Source organism: Chlorocebus sabaeus, chromosome 5 (assembly GCF_047675955.1).
Source record: "Chlorocebus sabaeus isolate Y175 chromosome 5, mChlSab1.0.hap1, whole genome shotgun sequence".
NCBI classification, from domain to species: Eukaryota; Metazoa; Chordata; class Mammalia; order Primates; family Cercopithecidae; genus Chlorocebus; species Chlorocebus sabaeus.
The window spans coordinates 71,354,911-71,374,806 of NC_132908.1; the positions used below are offsets into that span (position 1 = coordinate 71,354,911).

The window sequence follows — 19,896 nt, forward strand, 5'->3', positions numbered from 1 at the left end:
AGAAAAAGACAAGCAACAGTTTCACCGAGACTGAGCTGCCTGAGGTTCTAGTTCCCACTATGGGGATTTGTTGCTGGAGCCTTTCTCCCTGTTTTAGGAACGTCAGCTAGAAGCTCAGTTGGGGTTAAACTCCAGAAGCGATCCCTCCCCAGTGGCAGACCAAACTGGTTTGTGGCACAATGCATCCCAGGTGCAGGCAATAAGAGGAGATGCTGTCTGCAGAGAATTTAGAAACAGAATAAAGCTGAGTGACAGAATAAGAGTAGTTAGCTTTTTTGTTTTGTTTATTTTGTCTTGTTTTCTTTTCTTTTTAGATATGGAGTTTTGCTATGTTGGACAGGTTCGTCTTGAACACCTGGCCTCAAACGATCCTCCCCCCTTGGCCTCCCAAAGTGTTGGGATCACAGTCAGGTGCCATCGTGCCCAGCTGAGAGTTGGTCAGCTTTTAATCATCACCATGCCCCAGCAATTCTACCCACCCTAGTCAGGGCTAAAATCTCCCTCCCTGGGGACCAACCCCCGCCCCTCCACCCCTCCGCACACCACTGCCCCTTCCCAACCAGGAGAGAGTCTGATGAACAACTCATTTTTGTTGGTTTCTTTTCAGTGTTTTATTTTTCAAAATATACAATTTTTTATTTCACAACTGTAGTTTTGTATATTTATTCCAAAATCTTTAAATAGCTCTGCAGTAAACAGTACAAATCACAAGGTTTGTCAAACTGCTTCTCTTTAGCCTTTACACTCAGCGAGTTTTTTTTTTTTTTTTAGGTTTCAAGTAGTAATGGTTTGTGGGTGAGAAAGGAACCAAAAACAGGAGGAAACCATGTTTTTTACATAAACTCAACACATAGGATTAGAAAGGGCCATCTGACCAGCTCCTTGGTCTGGGACCAGACTAAGAACACATGTCTGGTTTATAAATAAGACCGTCCTGGGAGCAGCGAGGGTTTTGGTTATGAGGAGGAAGGGGCAAGAACCTCATCTGCGGAGGCTGGGAGGCAGGGGGAGGTGAGGCACTGAGGGGAGGCTACTTCTGGGGAGGACCGAGTGGGGGGCTGAGCCCACCTGTGCAGGGTGGAGGCCAAGAATGGCTGGGGACGGGGTGGGGCTGCCACCAGTGGAGAAGGCTCCTCAGCCTCCCTTGGGGAGAAGGGCTGTGATTCTGGAGGCAGGGGAGGGATGGCTAGAGAAGCTGCCAGGTCCTAAAGAAAGCAGCTGGCACTCCTGCCAGCCACCCTGGGCCCAACGGCACAGGCAGCTGGCAGGGCCAGAGGGGCTGCCCCAGGGTCTGGGGTGGACTGTGGGAGGCATCATGCTGTCTCGTCTTGCGAGAGCTCTTTGTCCACCTCAGAGCCACCAAAGCCTCCCCAGAAAGGACAGCAGGGAGGACAGGGCCCACAGGTCCCACAGACCCATTCCTGACTATGAACGCAGAGCTGGGCCGTGCAGGCAGCTCCTAGGCAGTCCATGACGCTAAGGCACAAAGGTGACACAGGTGGCCACGAGGAGTCAGTTTTCTTCATTTCCCCTTGAGGCTGCTACCTGTGGCCAGGTCCTGAAGCAGTCCTGTGGGCTGAGCTCTAGGCAGGGACCCTCCAGGAAGAAGAGGGTCACCAAGGGCCACCTGGCCACCAAGTGGATGTGACCCTCCTGCTAGGGGTCAGGAGGGCGGTCCTGCCTCAGGGCCCCCTCGGCACCTTCCACTAGGCTGCAGGGCCGGACAGAGCCCATCCCGCCTGGCCAAGTCAACCTTCTTAGTGGGGTCTGGATGGCGGGTGGGGGTTGGGAAGGGGCCAGGGCCGGGCTGAGGGCAGGACAGAGCGGGTGGGAGTTGTCACTGCGTCTTCAGGTGGGGTTTCTCTGGAATGAGGGTGTGGAAACAGTAATCCCACAATTTAGTGCTGATGCCAAATCCTAGAGAGGGAGACAAAAGGGGAGAAGATGAAGCATTGAAGGAGCAGGCGTGCACTGGCTTGGGAAGGGTGCCAGGGTAGGGATAATAGGTGGAGACAATGTCAATATCTGTCCCCTTGGCCTTCCCAACCCCCAAGGTCATCCTGGCAGAAGTCAAGGGCGGGGAACCTGTGTTTTTTATTGTCTCCAGCACGAAGCTGGAATAAACCCCAATTCCTTATCTGGCCTGCGTTTCTAGGTTACCTGGCCCCCACCCACCCCCCACCTCCATCTTCTTCCCCTTCCTTGTGGACCAAGTTCATTCCTGCCTCAGGGCTTTGCACCAGTCACTCCTGGGATGCCAGATGCTGGTTTCTCTTCATTAGGGTCTCAGCTCTAATGGCACCTCTGCAATGACACCTGGACCATTTAATCTCTCTGCTGTCCAACTAGCCCCTAGCCACACGTGGCTACTGAGCACTAGAAATGTGACTAGAGCTCCAGAGAAACTGAATTTCTAACTTCATTTAATTCTGGTGAATTAACATGTCAGTGTAAAAACTGATGCTTGATTCAGTTACTGGAATTTTTAAATTTTTATTTATTTATTTTTGAGACGGAGTTTTGCTCCTGTTGCCCAGGCTGGAGTGCAGTGGCATGATCTCGGCTCACTGCAACCTCCACCTCCTGGATCCAAGAGATTCTCCTTCCTCAGCCTCCTGAGTAGCTGGGATTACAGGTGCGCACCACCACATCCAGCTAATTTTTTGTATTTTTAGTAGAGAGGGGGTTTCACCATGTTGGCCAGGCTGGTCCTGAACTCCTGACCTCAGGTGATCCGTCCACCTCGGCCTCCTAAAGTGTGTTACTGGACAATTTTTAAGCATGTTTGGAGCAACTTACCTATGTGAACTACTGTTTGCAAATTTATAAAATCTAGATACGGATCTAGTATTTCCAATGAAACTTTAGTATCTGAATTGATATGGATCTAGTATTTCCAGTGAAACTTTAGCATCTGAATTGAGATGTGCTGTAAGTGCAAAATACACCTTAGATTTCAAAGACATAGTATAAGAGTTGCTAATGACTTTTTTTAAAAAAGAGACTTTACAGAAAGGGTCTCGCTCTGTCACCCAGGCTGGGGTGCGGTAGCATGATCATAGCTCATTACTGCCTCAAACTCCTGGGCTCAAATGATCCTCTTGCCTCAGCCTTCTAGGTAGCTGAGATTACGGGTGCACATCACCACACCCGGATAATTAAAAATTGTTTATGTAGAGACAAGGTCTTGCTGTGTTTCCCAGACTGGTCTGGAACTCCTGGCTTCAAGCAATCCCCTGCCTCAGCCTCCCGTAGTGCTGGGATTATAGGCCTGAGCCCCTGCGCCCAGACATTGATGATTTTTTAATGTTGATTACATGTTGAAATAATAATTTGCTTATATTGGGTTAAGTAAATGTTATTAAAATTCTTTTCATCTGTTTATTTTCATGTCTTAGTGTGGCCACTAGAAAATTTAAAATCACTTATGTGGCCCACATAATATTTCAATGGAAATCGCTGGGCCCCTCCTACTACCTATGTGATATTCCATCACCTTGATTTATTTTCTTCTTCTTCTTCTTTTTTTTTTTTTTTTTTTTTTTTTAAGACAGAGCCTTGCTCTGTCACCCAGCCTGGAGTGCAGTGGTGCAATCTTAGCTCACTGTAGCCTCTGCCTCCTGGATTCAAGCTATTCTCACGCCTCAGCCTCCCAAGTAGCTGAGATTACAGGTGGGCACCACCACACCCCACTAATTTTCATATTTTTAGTGGAGACAGGTTTCACCATGTTGGCCAGGCTGGTCCCAAACTCCTGACCTCAAGGGATCCACCTGCCTCAGCCTCCCAATCCCCTTGGCTGGGATTACAGGTGTGAGCCACCGCGCCCGGCCCCTTTATTTTCTTTATGGCATTTATCTCAGTTCGAAATCTTTGCCATTTATTGATATCCTTGCCTCTCTCTGCACAGCTGTCTGCACCAGGGAAGAGGGTAGACGGAACCCTCTGTATATGCCCAGTACACGGAACGGTGCCTCACCGTTCCCAGGAGCTCAATGGTAGTTGGCAAATAAATCAATGAACACACATAGGGAACTGGGAAACCCAGGCCTGTCCTCACCTGACTTCTGATGTGCAAAGTGGTGCTTGACGTGGTGGGCCTTCAGCTTGTACAGGTAGGAGCCCCTGTGCGGCGAGCCAAAGTGTAGGTAGTAATGGGTCATGTCGTAGAGGACATAGCCCAGGAGGCCCCCTGCAAACACAGTGCCCCCCACCGCCTCGGGCAGGATGAGCTGCAGGCACAAGTAGAAGACGCCGATCACCAGGGAGGCTGGCACAGGGGGGAAGACCAGGCGGGAGCCGTCGAAGGGTGCCTGCAGATGGAGAGGCTTGGGCGTCAGGAGGCAGCCAGGGGCCTTGGCAGCTGGCCAAGCTCGGGCCGCTCCCTGCAGAGGACAGGGACAGAGCGGCCCAGACATTCCACTGCATAGGCTTGGCACTTTTGGTGGCTTTGGGGAGGGCGGGTCACCACGTCTGGAAGACCTGGAGAGATTGTCTTACTCCCCATTTGCGAGCCCGGAAGGGACCTGGCAGATTGCAGAGGAACATGGGATGGGCAGGATGGGCGGGGTGTGCTGGCAGCTCAGCACCCATCTCATGCTCTAGAGGCCACTGTGACTCTGGAATTTGTCAGGTGCTAGAGAGATATCCCATCCCTAAATGCCATGCCCCTGGCTAGAGGGGCATTCTGGGGAAGGCACCTAGACTGAGGCCTGATGTTGTCTGGGTGAGCAAGGCACTGAGGGCGGCTGAGGTTAATGCAGCCTCTGCGGTGGGATGACCCTGAAGTGTCACTAGAGGTGTCCTCCCCACCCCCATGTCCAAACAGGAGGCCTTTTTTGTTCCAAGGGGGTGTCGCCACAGTGAACCAGCGAACACTGCTTTACCATGGCCCTTGAGCTTCAGAAGCTGAGGGCCTGGCATAGAGATGAGATCTTAGCTATGGCTTGGTCAGGATTCTGAGAAGAGAATCCTGCAGCCTCTCTGGGCTGGGGAGGAGAGAGAGCGAAAGCAGGTGACAGCGACAGTGAGGTGCTGGCGTGGGCCTCCCTCCCTTCAGACCCAGAACAACAGGACCAGTGATGTGCTGGAAAACCAGCTCTCAGGAAAAGGAGGAAGGGAGAGAGCTGGGGAACGAGGGAGGGGGAAATAAAAGGAGTGGGGGGAGAGCCCTGATTGGTAGTGTTTGCTAATTCCTGCGGTGTAAAAACTCCTGCCCTGGTGCCTTCGAGCGCCGAGGTGGCATCACTGGTACGGAAACAGGAAAGGATGTGCACAGGTGCCCTTGCAAGCTGGCATGGGCCAGCTCCAGGTCACAGCTGGATCAGGATCCTTAGATGGATAGGTTTGGGGATCTGAGAACACATTCCTGATTGGAGCCCACGTGGCTACAGGCCACACAATCTCCTCGGGTCCTCGTGGTGTGGCAGCAGGGAACTGGACAGACTGGGGTGGAAATGTCCCAGGAGAGAGAGCCTGAGACAGCCCCTGGGGCCCCAGAATAGCCTGAGCAGGTCCCCAGAAGGTTCTTGTGTCCCCTGTGGGTGGGAAAGACAGCTGATGGGGCAGTGGATCTGAAAAGGCTTCACAAACGGGGCAAGGGACGCCGCAGAGCTGCAGTGAGCTCTGGAGAGCAGAGGGAGGCTGGAGGACACAGGCCAGGCCCGGGTGCGCTACCTCTGAGAGTGTACCTGAGGACGGGGCACCCACCCCGATTCTGGCCCCTAGGAAAGCCCCCAAGGATGCAGATCAACTCTGGGGAGAGCCGGGAGGACCACAGCCGACCACCCTGAGAACTCCCAGGGGGCCGATTAAACCCTGAATTGGCTCATCGAGATGAACCAGATTAAGTTGCTGCTGGGAAACCAAGATGAAATCCACGTTCAGTTTCAGCAACATCAGGGTCTAAACTAGTGTCCCGAAAGTATCATATCTGCCACATTTCCTGTGATTTACGCCCAGCAGAGAACAGAGTGTGGAGACCAGCCAGGGAACAGCCTGGGACGGGCCAAGGAGAGCACAGTGCGGCGACAGAGAGGCAGTGGGGGGTACGGGGGAGGCAGCTTCCTTTGGGCAGACCTGTCTTCTAGGGCCAGCTTCTGGGACTGTCGTGGAGTCCTTGAAGGGCCTCAGGGGAAGGGTGATTGAGAGCGCAGACTCTGGAATCCCCAGAATGGGATACGACATCCTGGCTGTGGCAAATGTGACCTGGGACAAGTTCCTTAGTTCCCCTAGGCCTCAGTCTCCTGCTCTGTGGAACAGGGAGAACTATGGGACTGTTTTCAGGACAAGCTCCAGGAGGACAAGGCTTTTTGTTTTGTTCAATGATGTCTAGAACAGTGTCTTGCACACAGGAGGCACTCACTGGGCATTTGCTGAATGAATGAACGAATGAATGAGTTGTTTCGAGGATTAAAGGTGATGCATAAACAAGGTGCAGAGGGCCTGGGGTCCACACTGTCCCTGCCTGGCTCAGGTTCGGATGCCCAACCCAGTTGCCCCTGTGAATCACATCAAACGTCCTGTCGCTCCCAACCCACAGCCAGACTCCCAGGAGGCTCCGCAGCACCTGAAGCTGCCACCGGCTGCCGGGCCCCCTCGCGCTGCACACGCTAGTTCCGGGCTGGGATCCCACCCCACTCACCTTGTGGTGCTGGCCATGCATGACGAAGTGCAGCATGATGAGGTAATAGCTGTCGCTGGGGGGCTTCATGTGGAACAGGAAGCGGTGGATGAGGTACTCGATGAGGCTCCAGAGGAATATCCCCAGCATGAAGAGCCCAGGGAACATGGACTTGGGCACTGCCAGCGCATACTCTGCAGGGTGGCAGGGAGAGCGAGGTGAGGACCGGTGCACAGCAGCCTGGTAGCTCCACGTGTCCCCACCTCACCATCCCCATCAGCTTGGGAGCTGCTGCTCTCTGTTGGACAGCTATGAGGCCAGGCCATACTGCTGGGGCCCTTGGGTCAAAATGGGAAGGAGGCTGCAAGGCTCTGGTCTGGGTCTGGGGGTCCTTTACAGGAGCGATGGGACACTGGTTGGAGGCCTGATGTCCTCTTTACAGAGGCTGTGGGAGGAGTGGCTGTGGCTGGGCCTTTACCTGGAAGGGTGACCTTGCCCCAAGGACATTGGAGACGACACTCCTGAGCCAGGGCGTTGTTATTATTATTTTGAGACAAGGTATCTCTGTCTCCCAGGTTGGAAGACTGGAGTGCTGGAGTGCAGTGGTGTGATTGCAGCTTACTGCAGCCTCCCCTTCCGAGGCTCAAGCGATCCTTCCACCTCAGTCTCTCAAGTAGCTGGGATCACGGGCACATGCCACCGCACCCAGCTAATTTTTAATTTATTTTTATTTTTTATATTTTTTGTAGAGATAACATCTTGCTATGTTGCCCAGGCTGGTCTCAAACTCCTGGACTCAAACAATTCTCTCGCCCTGGCCTCCCAAAGTGCCGAGATAACAGGAGTGAGCCACTGTGCCCAGCCTTCAGGGTGTTAACGATGGAAAGTGTGAACCACCAGGGACTGTGGGGTAGGAAGGACAAGAAAAAACAAGCACTGAGATCTCAACAGACAAGACCTGAAATCATAGCACAGGAGGAAGATGTGAGAACACTGAAGATGATCAGCCTGGGTGGAGAGAAGACTGGAGACAGGGCACCATCTTCAAGCACAAGTTTCCAATCACCCTCTGGAGACAGCCTGCAGTCCTAGCGGCTTTCAGCTCTTTCCTCTACCTCATTCATTCTTTGACCTCATGGAGATTTCAGCTCTCGTTCCTGTTTTCTCCATATTCATCCTCATCCTTTTTTTTTGAGATAGAGTCTTGCTCTGTTGCCTAGGCTGGAGTGCAGTGGTGTGATCTGAGCTCACTGCACCTTCCACCTCCCGAGTTCAAGCGATTCTCCTGCCTCAGCCTCCCGAGTAGCTGGGATTACAGGTGTGCACCACCACACCTGGCTAATTTTTATACTTTTAGTAGAGATGGGGTTTCACCATGTTGTCCAGGCTGGTCTTGAACTCCTGACCTCAAGGGATCTGCCCACTTCAGCCTCCCAAATTTCTGGGATTACGGACGTGAGCCACCGTGCCCGGCCCATCCTCATCCTCTTAGCTTTCTTTTCTCCACAAACCATAGCTTTGGCCATATCTTCTCTCTTCTTAAATAACAGCTTTATCGAAATCTAATTCACATCCATATAATTCATCCAAATAAAATATATAATTCAGTGCTTTTTAGTACATTCACAGAGTTGTTAAACCATCACCCCAGTCAATTTTACAACATTTTTATCACTTCCCCCCAAACCCCTGTACCCATTAGCAGCCACTCTCCTTTTCTCTCAGACCCTCCCAACCCTAGGAAGCCACAGGTCTACTTTCTCTTTGTTGGATTTGCCCATTCTGGACATTTCACATCAATTGAATCATATGATGTATGGTCTTTTATGACTGGCTTCTCCTACCAAATATATTCAAGGTTCACCCATGTTGTAGCATGTATTAGAACTCCATTCCTTTTTAAGGCTGAATGATATTCAAAATGTATTCGTCCATCCATTAGTTGAGGGACACCTGGGCTGTTGGTAGCTCTTGGCAATGGTGAATAGTGCTGCTATGCACATTCGTGTAGAGGTTTCGGTGTGAACAGATGTTGTCCTTTCTCTTGAGTATAAGCCCAGGAGTGGTACTGTTGAGTTGTATCATAACTCTATGTTTAACCTTTTGAGGAACAGCCAGACTGTTTTCCAAAGCTAGCCATTCTCTCTTTTTCTTTCTTTGTGAGGCAGAGTTTCGCTCTTGTCACCCAGGCTGGAGTGCAATGGCACGATCTTGGCTCACTGCAACTTCTGCCTCCCAGGTTCAAGTGATTCTCCTGCCTCAGCCTCCCGGATAGCTGGGATTATAGGCACCCACCACCCTGTCCAGCTAATTTTTGTATTTTTAGTAGAGACGGGGTTTCACCATGTTGGTCAGACTGGTCTCAAACTCCTGACCTCAAGTGATCCACCCACCTCGGCCTACCAGAATGCTGGGATTACAGGCGTGAGCCACGACACTCGGCCTAGTCATTCTCTTTTAACCCCTACTCCATCTCCCTCACCTGCATCCATGAACCCTCACCCCTGGGTCAGCGCGGGAACCTTTCTCTGTACCCATACCGAAGCTGCTGGGCACGGAGAGTCACACGGCTGTGGGTCTGGCACCTTTGACCTCTGTAAGACCCTAGACCCAGCCTGATGGATGATCCCTGTGCATCTTCAAGTTCAGCTCCCTCCCCACTGCCCTTGGACATTCCCTACTCCCCTTTACCGCCTCTCCTTCCATCCAGCCTCCTACTTTACAGAGAAGAGAGGCCCCGGGGTTGGGGATGAACTATCCCCTCCACATACTCCCCCCAACTTCCAAGCACACCACATTCTGCCGGTACCCTGGTGCATCTTCCTTGTTTCTCAGGGCAGAGGCGTGCACCGGCACGCGGGCGCTGGATGCTCAGAGCAACAGTAACAGCAGATGTGTCCTCACTGATTCCTGTGTGCCAGGCACCCTTCAAGAGTGTTCCATGGATTACTTTCTATTTCATCTCACCACAGCCTTCCAGGGGAAGTCCTGCATTGCCTGCATGAGTGAGGACGTGGAGGCCCACAGTCCATGACTTGCCAGACTCCCCCTGTTTGGCGGTGCAAAGCCCTCAGCCGCCTCCTCCCATCCTCCCTCCCAAGGGACTCCTCTGGGCTCCTTCAGTCTCTCCTTTTCTCCTGGCTCTTCTGCTCATCTTTCTGAGCAAGGCAAGACTTTCCCATCATGGACTCAGCCCCTTCTTCATCAAGGCTCTGAAAAAGCCAGGCTAGGCTGAACATGGGGGCTCATGTCTGTAATCTCAAAGTGGCTGAGGTGGGAGGACCGTTTGAGCCCAGGAGTTTGAGGCTGACCTGGACAACACAGTGAGACCCTGCCTCAACAAAAAGTAAAAAATTAGCTGCGAGTGGTGGCTCATGCCTGTAGTCCCAGCTACTGAGAAGGCTGAGGCAGGGGGATCACTTGAGCCCAGTAGTTCAAGCCTGCAGTGAGCTGTGATTGCACCACTGCACTCCAGCCTGGCAAGACCATGTCTCAAAAAGAAAAAAGAAAAAAAAGGTAGTTTGGACTCATGGCTCCACTTTGCCACTTCCCATCGACTTGTCAAGTCCTTAAAAATCTGTCTTCTGGGCCAGGTGCAGTGGCTCATGCCTGTAATTGTAGCACTTTGGGAGGCCAAGCTGGGTGGATCAGCTGAGGCCGGGAGTTCGACACCAGCCTGACAAACATGGTGAAACCCCGTCCCAAAAAATACAAAAATTAGCTGGGCATGGTGGCGCATGCCTGTAATCTCAGCTTCCCGGGAGGCAGAGGTTGCGGTGAGCCAAGATTGTGCCATTGCACTCTAGCATGGGCAAAAAGAGTGAAACTCCATCTCAAAAAAAAAAAAAAAAAAAAAAAAAAAAATCTGTCTTCTGCCCCAAACCACCAGAACTTCAAAGGCTATTCATGATGTCTTTCTTGCCAAATCTAAGCAATTTTTTTAGTCCACCTCTAACCTAGCTGTGGCATATGAGATTAACACTACTTTCTTCTTCAATCTGCAACTGCCTAGGCATTTAACCTAAGGCTTATGAATATCTAAGGGTCCTAAGTTGGATTACAGGGTGTCTGTGAACTTGCTGATATATCAAATTGTACATCTATGGGCATTTTTTCTCTGTCGTGTGTCCACAGTTTCTCAAATTCTCAAAAGATCTGGGAGCAATAAGGTCGGAATCCATAGCTCCAGCTTCTGCCTGCTGCCACACTTGGCTTTTCTCCTCTTCTCTGGATCTTCCTGCTCAGGCTCCATCTTGGAAACTCTGCCTCTGTCCCCAGGGTCCAAGCCTGGACCCTCTGCCTCTCAGCTCAATCCCTTCCTCTTCCACGTGCTGGCGACCGAAGCTCTACACCAACTCCACCGAGCTCTACACCAATTCCACCCTGGGTGGCCACTCCCTGCTGGACAGCCCCCTGTGGTTGTCCATACCCCCACCTTGAACACCTCCCAAATGAGGTCAACCATCTTCCTCCTTCTTCCCGCCCACCTCCTCTTGGGTTTCCTTTCTGGGGGGCTGGGGTTACTGACATCCACACATTACCAAAGGAGTCAGGTTCAAGTGAGCCCTCTCCCACTGAGTCTTAGCTGGGCTAGGCTGCTTGGTGAGAGACCCTGCTTCCAGGGAAGCCCTGATACCTCTGGGGTCCTTCAGGTCACTTCGGTGAAGTGCAGAGAGCACCGGCATTAAATTTGCAGACCTGGATTCAAATCCTGGCTCGGCACCACCCAGGTGTTACAGTTTTCTCAGGGAAACACCCTACCCATGTTGTAGTTAGGATGGATGTAACAGAATATCTGATTATATGATGAGTATATATGTCATATTATATAATAACATTAACATTATATTTTCTTTTCCTTTTTTTTTTTTTTTTTGAGACAGAATCTCACTCTGTCACCCAGGCTGGGATGCAGGGGCATGATCTTGGTTCACTGCAACCTCTGCCTCCCGGGTTCAAACGATTCTCCTGCCTCAGCCTCCTGAGTAGCTGGGACTACAGGCATGCACCACCATGCCCGGCTAATTTTTGTATTTTTAGTAGAGACTGGGTTTCACCATGTTGGCCAGGCTTGTTTCAAACTTCTGACCTCAGGTGATCCACCCGCCTAGGTCTCCCAAAGTGCTGGGATTATAGGCGTGAGCCTCCGCACCCGGCCTTAGCTCTCTTATTGGTAAGGAAAGGACTGGACATATGGGAGCACTCTCTGGCACAGACTCAGGTCCTGGCCTCTGTCGGGCCCTGCACACCACCCCACCAGAGGCCTTCCTGCCCCTCCTCTCCAGGATGCTGCTCGCTCTAACATGCTCTCAGAAGCTGCTCTGGAGCCATCCTGAGTATGCAGCGCTGCCCCCTCTCCCCTGTCCCCCCGGCTTTTGAAAGCATTTTCATGTGCGCATCTAGGAATGTCAGCCTTGAACTGGTGTCTCCGTTCAGCTTCCACTGCTTCTTGGCACCCTGACTCTTCTGTATTGATTCCAGTGTGTCCTTTGTCCAGCAGCTGCACTGGGACCCCGCCGAGCCTCTCCTTGCCCTGCTTTCTGAGCTCTTATTTTCTCTGCCTGCGGCTTGTGCCTTGCATGACAAGCTGGGGGCTGAAGGAGGCACGTGGAGACATATCTCTCATGCCCCCATCCCTGGCATCGTGGTCACAGGCTTACTAACCCTCTACACTGGACCTTTATAAGACAGGCACATTTCAGCTCTCTGCCGAGGCCGTGTGGCTGACCGAGCCCTCAAATCATCCTCCTTGCCACACAGGAAAGTCCTCTCCGATAGGTCAAACCTCTGCCCGCCCCCTCACCCCAGCATCACCCCTGTCTGCCCATCCGGCCGGAGCTGGTACTGAGTGGCATCTCTGGAGGAATCCAGCAGAGGGACCTGGGCCAAAGCCTCAGCGTCCCCTTCCCCCTCCGGCTGCCAGCCCTGGCGGCCCTGCCACTGTTTGTGATTGTTAGGGGAGTGTCGGGCAGACAGTGGGTGATTCAGTGAGCAGGACTTCTGAGCAACAAGCCCTGTGCTGTGCCTGAGCTATTCAGCGTGGGCAGAACAGGACAACCATGGCTCAAGAGATGCCCGCAGTAACCCTCGGTGACCAGGGGCAGCTCTGGGCTGGATCTGGGGGAACTTTCTGCAACTTGCTCAGCCTTGACTCAGGTGGATAAAAGAAGCTCCTGGTGCCGTGACCGCGGCCCCTCTCATCTCAACCATTCAGGCACTTGACTTGCGGACTGCGGGGAAAAGAGGTGCCCCTGGCAGAGTGAGAGCAGCTCAGGAAGCTCATAGCCAGGACAGACAGACCACAGGGCAGGTGGCATGTACTTGGAGGCGCTTGCCAGGCTGGCTGTCCCAGCGGCCATACCTAAACCCACAGTCATCCTGAAAGACCCAGCTAGAAGCTGGGGCGCACCTGGTATCCACATCCTAGCCACATGACCTTCAACTACTCCCTTGATATATCTGAGGCTCCATTTCCTCAGCTCTAAAAAGGGATAATGACAGGACCCTTCTTATGGGGCTGCTGGGAGGGGTAAATGAGGCAGTCCTGGGAGAGCACATGGCCCTGCACCTGCACATGGCAAGTGTCACATAGAGGTTAGTGTGCTGTTACTCCCAGTCTGGGGGTCCGCTGCCTGAACCTTCGCCTTGGACACACTCTAGGACACTCTCAGATCTTTCTCTCCCAAGCTCTCTGCTAATCTGTGCTCGGTTCACAGGCCAGTCTGAGTCTAGCACTCAGCTGTGCCACCTGATGAAGTGATTTCATTTAGTTTCTTAGCAAAGAATCCCAGATCATGCATTTTTTGGTGTGACACTCAATGAGAAGCACTCTCTGTCTCCCTCTTTTTTTTTTTTTTTATTGCTATGCCACCTGATGATTCCATTTAGTTTTTGCTGATGTGTTGTTGGGTTTTGTATCCATTTGGGGGGGTAGATGGGAGGCTGACAAAATTCTTCTTTGGAAGACTATTTCTACAGAGAGGCTTCACCAAGAAATGTCTGTGATGTGGTTTGGGGTTCTATGCTCTCAGAAACTCTGGGCCAGGGAAAGCACTGAGGTCTCCTTCCTCTAGGATCCTCAGGGCAAGTCAGGAAAGAACCTGGCATTACCTGTTGTAAATGACGTGAAGAGTCGGACGTTCCCCTGGGCAAAGGTTCGGTAGTAGGACCAGCTGAGGTACAGCACCAGGGGCACCCAGATGATGGGGACACTGTACCTGTAGGAAGGCCGTCAGGGTGAGAGAGATACACGTACAGGAGCTTGACAGGGTCCAGCTTTCTTTCTTTTTTTTTTTTTTTTGAGACGGAGTTTCGCTCTTGTTGCCCAGGCTGGAGTGCAATGGCGTGATCTTGGCTCACTGCAACCTCTGCCTCCTGGGTTCGAGTGATTCTCCTGCCTCAGCCTCCCAAGTAGCCGGGATTACAGGTATGTGCCACCACACCCAGCTAATTTTGTATTTTTAGTAGAGATGGGGTTTCACCATGTTGTCAGGCTGGTCTCGAACTCCAGACCTCACGTGATCCGCCGGCCTTGGCCTCCCAAAGTGATGGGATTACAGGCGTGAGCCACTGTGGCTGGCAGGGTCCAGCTTTCTTAGAGAAACATAACTCAACTGGAGGGGGCACAAGATGACACCAAAGCATATGCAGAATGCCTATGGAGACCTGGGGTCAAAGGGACACTGGTACAGGGAGTGGGGAAGAGAAAAGAGGAGAGAGGCTGTGAGTTCATCTGCCTCCTGTCTCTGAGACGAATTATTGGCAGAAAAGAACTGTGTCCCCAGCGCTACTGACTCTATGCAAATGGACAGATGCTGACCTCTTGTGGCAGAGGAGCTAATTGCAGGCAAAATTGTTTCCATGTGCACTGGGGGCAAGAAACTCCTCATAAGAGTCTGGAAGAGACCAGGGGTGGCATTCAATGCAGTTTCTGGCTACATGTTGGGTTGTGACCCACCCAGTGGGCAAAACCACACATAGGGATGAATTATTCCCATCATGTGCTCCTCCCTCCCTGAGAGCTTTACAGCATAGACCTGGGCTCTGGGGAGGGACCCAATTGCCCCTTCCCTTTCCATATCTGATTGGCACCATCAGAAGGGAGAGGAAGCCTGCCACAGGCTCAGGGAAGAGCTCACCAGACAGTCTTAGAGAGGCCCTCAATGAGGTCTGAGTGGAAGAGGCGGATGGGCCTGGTCACCGGCTGGTGAACCCACTCATCGTACTTCTCTCCCAAGTGGCCCACCTGCCACAGGAGAGGCTTTTGCCAGTCCACCAGGTCCTGCAAGAGATGAAGCCAAGTGGACATTTGATATTCACGTCTTCCCATATTCATTCTCTAATTTCCTCATTACAGCATCCCAATCCCCCACTCCTACCTCAGCTCATGTGATCTGCATGGGACCACCCAGCCTCCTGCTTCAGTGATCAAGAACTGACCAAGTTGCTCATCCCAGCCCCCAGCCACAGCAGTAGGATCCAGTAAAGGTTTGCGACCTGAGCTGGTGTGATGAGGCATCAGACACTCCCTCTTTCTGTTGGGCGTGCTAAATCGGCAGGATATGAGCCTGGATTTACTAGCAGAGCCTGCCTGAAGACACCACCAGAACAGAAGATGGCCAAACCAAGAGCTAGAGAGACAGAATCCCAGTGATGATATCTGAGCATCCAGATTCAGCCACATCTGAAGTTTAAAGTCTTGCTCAGGACTCCTGAGGTACAGGAGGCAACACATTTTGTATCAGGAATGAAGTGGGCTCTTTTCCCAGGCTTTCTTCTTGGTGTTGGCCTGGGTAATTAATTCATTCAATCATTTATTTGGCAATTTATTTAATATTTTATATATATTTAAATGCTAAGTGCTGGGAAGAATCAACAGGAATGAAAGAGGCCAACCTTGTTTCATGTAGCTTAGTGCTTAGACTCTGAAGTCAGGCCTGAGTACAAATCCATTTGCCATTTACTGTGTGACTTCAGGAAAATCACTTAACTTCCTTGAGCCTCAGTTTCCCCAGCTATAAAATGGAAGTAATTGTTGGTTGCAGTAGCTCATGCCTGTAAACTCTGCATTTTGGGAGGCTGAGCCAGGATAACTGCTTGAGGCCAGTAGTTCGAGACCAGCCTGGGCATATTTTGAGACTCCATCTCTACAAAAATAAAAAAATAATAACGGTACCTGCATTAAGTGCTCAGTGAGATGTGGCATGCCAAGTAAGGACAGTTTAGTGGAGACACAAAGCAGGCTGAGATCCAGAGGCAGAATGGCTGGCATAAATGCCCAGGTCAGGGTAGGCGAGGAGGGCTTTGCAGAGGACCTGGGGTTTGGGGTGGAGTTCACCAACATGGAGAATTTGACAAGGGGGAGAGAAGAAGGGATGGCGGGGAGTGTGGGCACAGATGTAAAGTTGAATATGGTTGTGGCCTTTCTGGCACCTTAACAGTGCTCTGTAGGCAGCAGGAGGAAAGCTGCTGAAGGCTCAGAGGATGGAACACCCTGTACCACACCCAGAAGTTGCTTATTCTCCAGGCCTGTTGTCTCCAAGGCAAGGATGTACACGTACCCCACTGGTACTCACAGGTTAATCCCCAGAGGCAGGGGGAAAATATTAACAACCCTATTTCTATTTCTATTATTTCTATTTATTTGTGTTTGTAATATATCTATCTCCTTTTTCTTTTTCTTTTTTTTTTTTTTTTTTTGAGACAGAGTCTCGCTCTGTCGCCAGGCTGGAGTGCAGTGGCATAATCTCAGCTCACTGCAACCTCTGCCTCCCGCGTTCACGTGATTCTCCTGCCTCAGCCTCCTGAGCAGTTGGGACTACAGGCATGTGCCACCACCGGCTAACTGATTTTTGTATTTTTAGTACAGACGGGGTTTCATCATGTTGGCCAGGATGGTCTCGATCTTTTTTTTTTTTGAGACGGAGTCTTACTCTGTCGCCGGGCTGGAGTGCAGTGGCGCGATCTCAGCTCACTGCAACCTCTGCCTCCCGGGTTCAAGTGATTCCCCTGCCTCAGCCTCCCCAGTAGCTAGGATTACAGGCACATGCCACCTCACCTAGCTAATTTTTTGTATTTTAGTAGAGACGGGGTTTCACCATGTTGGCCAAGATAGTCTCGATCTCCTGACCGTCGTGATCCGACCGCCTTGGCCTCCCAAAGTGCTGGGATTACAGACGTGAGCCACCATGCCTGGCCTCTTTTTTGTTTTATTAAGAGGTGGGTCTTGCTATGTTGCTCAGGCTGGACTTGAACTCCTGGGCTCAAGCGATCCTCCTGCCTCAGCCTCTTGGGTAGCTTAGAGTGTGTGTCACTACGCAGGCTTTATCTCACTGTTACACGGCATTTGAATGTTTTATAAAACACACAGAATATGAGAGTACATTAACACATACAAATACTTTAGATATAATTTAAATGGACACATAATGGAGAGTGTGTGCAGAAAGTGTTACTCATAGGGACGCAAGCTCAGAAAAGTTTGCAGGTTTCAGCTCCAGGCAAGGGGAAGCCGTTGGGGATTTCTGACAAGCCAGTGCTAGGTTAATACGGATCGAATTCAGTAAAGAACAATGAACCTGGAGTGAGGGGAACACCATTAAAGCCTGGCTGTGCCTTATGCCAGTTGTGAGATCCTGGACATGCATCTTTTCCTCTCGGGGCCCCTCGGGGCCCTCATCTGTGATGCTGGTGGGCCCCAATCCGCCACCCACAATTGGACTGAGGATGAGGGTGCTGCAGTGGATGCCCAGCCAATCTTCGGCATGGAGAGTCAGGCAGTCACTGCAGGTGGGAAGTGGGGGAACCATAGGCAGGGAGAGGAAGGGAGAGGAGCAAGGGCTGCACGTGGAAGAGCTTGCAAGCCTGGATGAAACAGCCATCAGTGATTCCAGAAACCCGCCTTCCCCTGGCCCTGGCTGCAATCTCATCCTTGTACAGGCCTCTCCACCAAAGCCTGCAGCCCCAGGGGGGCTTCCAGGAACCGGCCCTCACGTGCCCTCAGCTCCTCTGGAGGTGGAGCTACTCTTGCCATCACAGCCTGGGAGCAGGGGTGTGGGGGTCCCAGGAGCAAGCAGGCAAGGCCACTGGGTTTCTCTCTGTGCCTGTGACCAGGATGAAAGGCCCAAAGAAAGCTGTGGCTTCTGCCATGTGAACTTGGCAGGTCCCAGGTACTGGCTGCCTTCCTGTGGCAGGGGTGGGGGTTGGGAGGTTCACTTCCTGCTTCTCAGGCTCGAAGACAATCCAAGTCAGCCTGGAGCCATCCCGCCCTGGCACTAACTAAGTCAAGCAATCATCTAAACTGCAGCTAGTCGCTGCTCCCTTCCTGACCCCAGTCTCCTTGACCTCAGCCCTTGAGTCTAGCAGCAAGTGGGGTCACTGGAAGTGTGCTGTCTCATTCCCTCCAGTCCTCTGCCCTAGGTCTCTAAACACACAAACACACCCCCTGCACCACCACAACCGCTACCACCACTACCAGGAAAAAGAACTGGAGGAACCAGCTGGTGGCCTGTGTGTACACCTTATCTTGTGGCAGTCTGCAGAGCCCCACCTTGGAAGAAGTTGGGCCAGGGTCACGGCGAGAATGCGAGGCTTTGTCCCAGCTGCAGTAGCACTCAGAACTAATCCCCATGGAGCCCTGCTTATGTGTCAAGCATGGTTCTAAACACCCAACACAGGTTCAGTAACTTGATCCTCGCCATACCCCTAACTAGGTGGGTATTCTAACTATTGTCATTTTGCAGATGGGGAAACCGAGGCTGAGTCATCTGCCCAAGGTTGCCCACTTATGTCTCCTTGATGAGTTGGCCCCTTTACCACTGGGAAAGAGCCATCTCGGTCCCTGGAAATACTCCTTGTCCTGAAGTCTGCTTGATTAGTAACAGAATCATGTTAGTTTCCTGAAGCTTGGTGTGCACAGGATCTATGTTTTCCCATACTTTTCCTTTCAACCTGTGTATCCATTTACATTTAAGATACATTTCTTGCAGACAGAATATAGTTGGATCTTCTTCTTCAATCTAGTCAGACAATCTCTGCCTTTTTTTTTTTTTTTTTTTTTTGAGAAGGAGTTTCACTATTTTTGCCTAGGCCAAGATGGCAATGGTGCCATCTCGGCTCACTGCAACCTCCGCCTCCTGGGTTTAAGCAATACTCCCTGCCTCAGCCTCCTGAGTAGCTGGGATTACAGGCGCCTGCCACCACGTCCGGCTATTTTTTTTTTCTTTTCTTTTTTTTTTTGTATTTTTAGTAGAGATGGGATTTCACCGTGTTGGCCAGGATAGTCTTGAACTCCTGACCTCAGGTGATCCTACCTGCCTCGGCCTCCCAAAGCGCTGGTATTACAGGCATGAGCCACCACACCTGGCCCTCTCTGCCTTTTAAATGAAGCACTAAATCTATTTACATTTAATGTTGGCGTAGCTCTACTCTGGTTTTCTTTTCTCATTCTTTCCTTCTTTTTTTTTTTTTTTTTTTTTTTTTTTTGAGACAGGGCTTGCTCTGTCACCCAGGCTGGAGTGCAGTGGCGCGATCTTGGCTCACCACAGCCTTGACCTCTGGAGATCAAATATTCCTCCCGCCTCAGCCTTCCGAGTAGCTAGGATTACAGGTGGACACCCCCACACCTGGCTGCTATTTTCTATTTGTCTCCTCTGTTCTTCCTTTGTCTTGTTTGAATGAAATATTTTACAATATGCCATACTATCTCCTCTATTGACCTTTCAGCTATGCTTTTGGTATTTTCCTTGCAGTTGTTGCTCTAAAGATAATAATATACATCTGTAACTTATGACCATCTCTCTCAAATGAATCCCCTGGTCCTTTCCTTTTCTGAGACAGGGACTTGCTCTGTTACCCAAGTGAGAGTGTGGTGGCATGGCTATGGCTCACTGCAGCATCAACTTCCTAAGCTCAAGCGATCCTCCCACCTCAGCTTCCCGAGTAGCTGGGACTACACGCTCACACCACCATGCCCAGCTAATTTTTTTTTTTTTTTTAGAGACGAAGTATCACTATGTTGTGTAGGCTGGTCTCGAACTCCTGGGCTCAAGGGCTCAACTGATCCTCCCACCTCAGCCTCCCAAAGTGCTGGGCTTATAAGCATGAGCCACTGTGCCTGGCCAGTGCCCCTGGTTTTTCTGTGTCCCACTTTTGCATGCTACACATGACAGAGCCTGCTATCCTGTTATTCACATGTGCACTTTACACAGACGGAGCCATCTTGAACTATGATCTTTTCCAGCTATAGTACAGGGATATGGCCAGGGGGTCCCTCT

The 19,896-nt window shown here is 51.3% G+C and overlaps 1 protein-coding gene across 2 annotated transcripts in view; it reads right to left on the reverse strand.

Moving 5' to 3' along the window:
* Window positions 1-596: 596 nt before the first annotated feature.
* The window catches only part of FA2H (fatty acid 2-hydroxylase), a 62,703-nt gene continuing 43,403 nt past the window's right edge, over window positions 597-19,896 (reverse strand). The window contains exons 3-7 of one of the 2 annotated variants that reach the window (XM_007993632.3): window positions 14,761-14,903; window positions 13,733-13,839; window positions 6,644-6,816; window positions 4,061-4,232; window positions 597-1,917 (exon numbers count right to left, since the gene is read on the reverse strand). In XM_007993632.3, coding sequence (XP_007991823.1) covers window positions 1,838-1,917; window positions 4,061-4,232; window positions 6,644-6,816; window positions 13,733-13,839; window positions 14,761-14,903 — 675 coding nt within the window. In that variant the 3' untranslated portion in view covers window positions 597-1,837. Of the gene's footprint in view, window positions 1,918-4,060; window positions 4,314-6,643; window positions 6,817-13,732; window positions 13,840-14,760; window positions 14,904-19,896 lie in introns of both variants that reach the window. The other variant, XM_007993631.3, reaches the window with a different exon arrangement.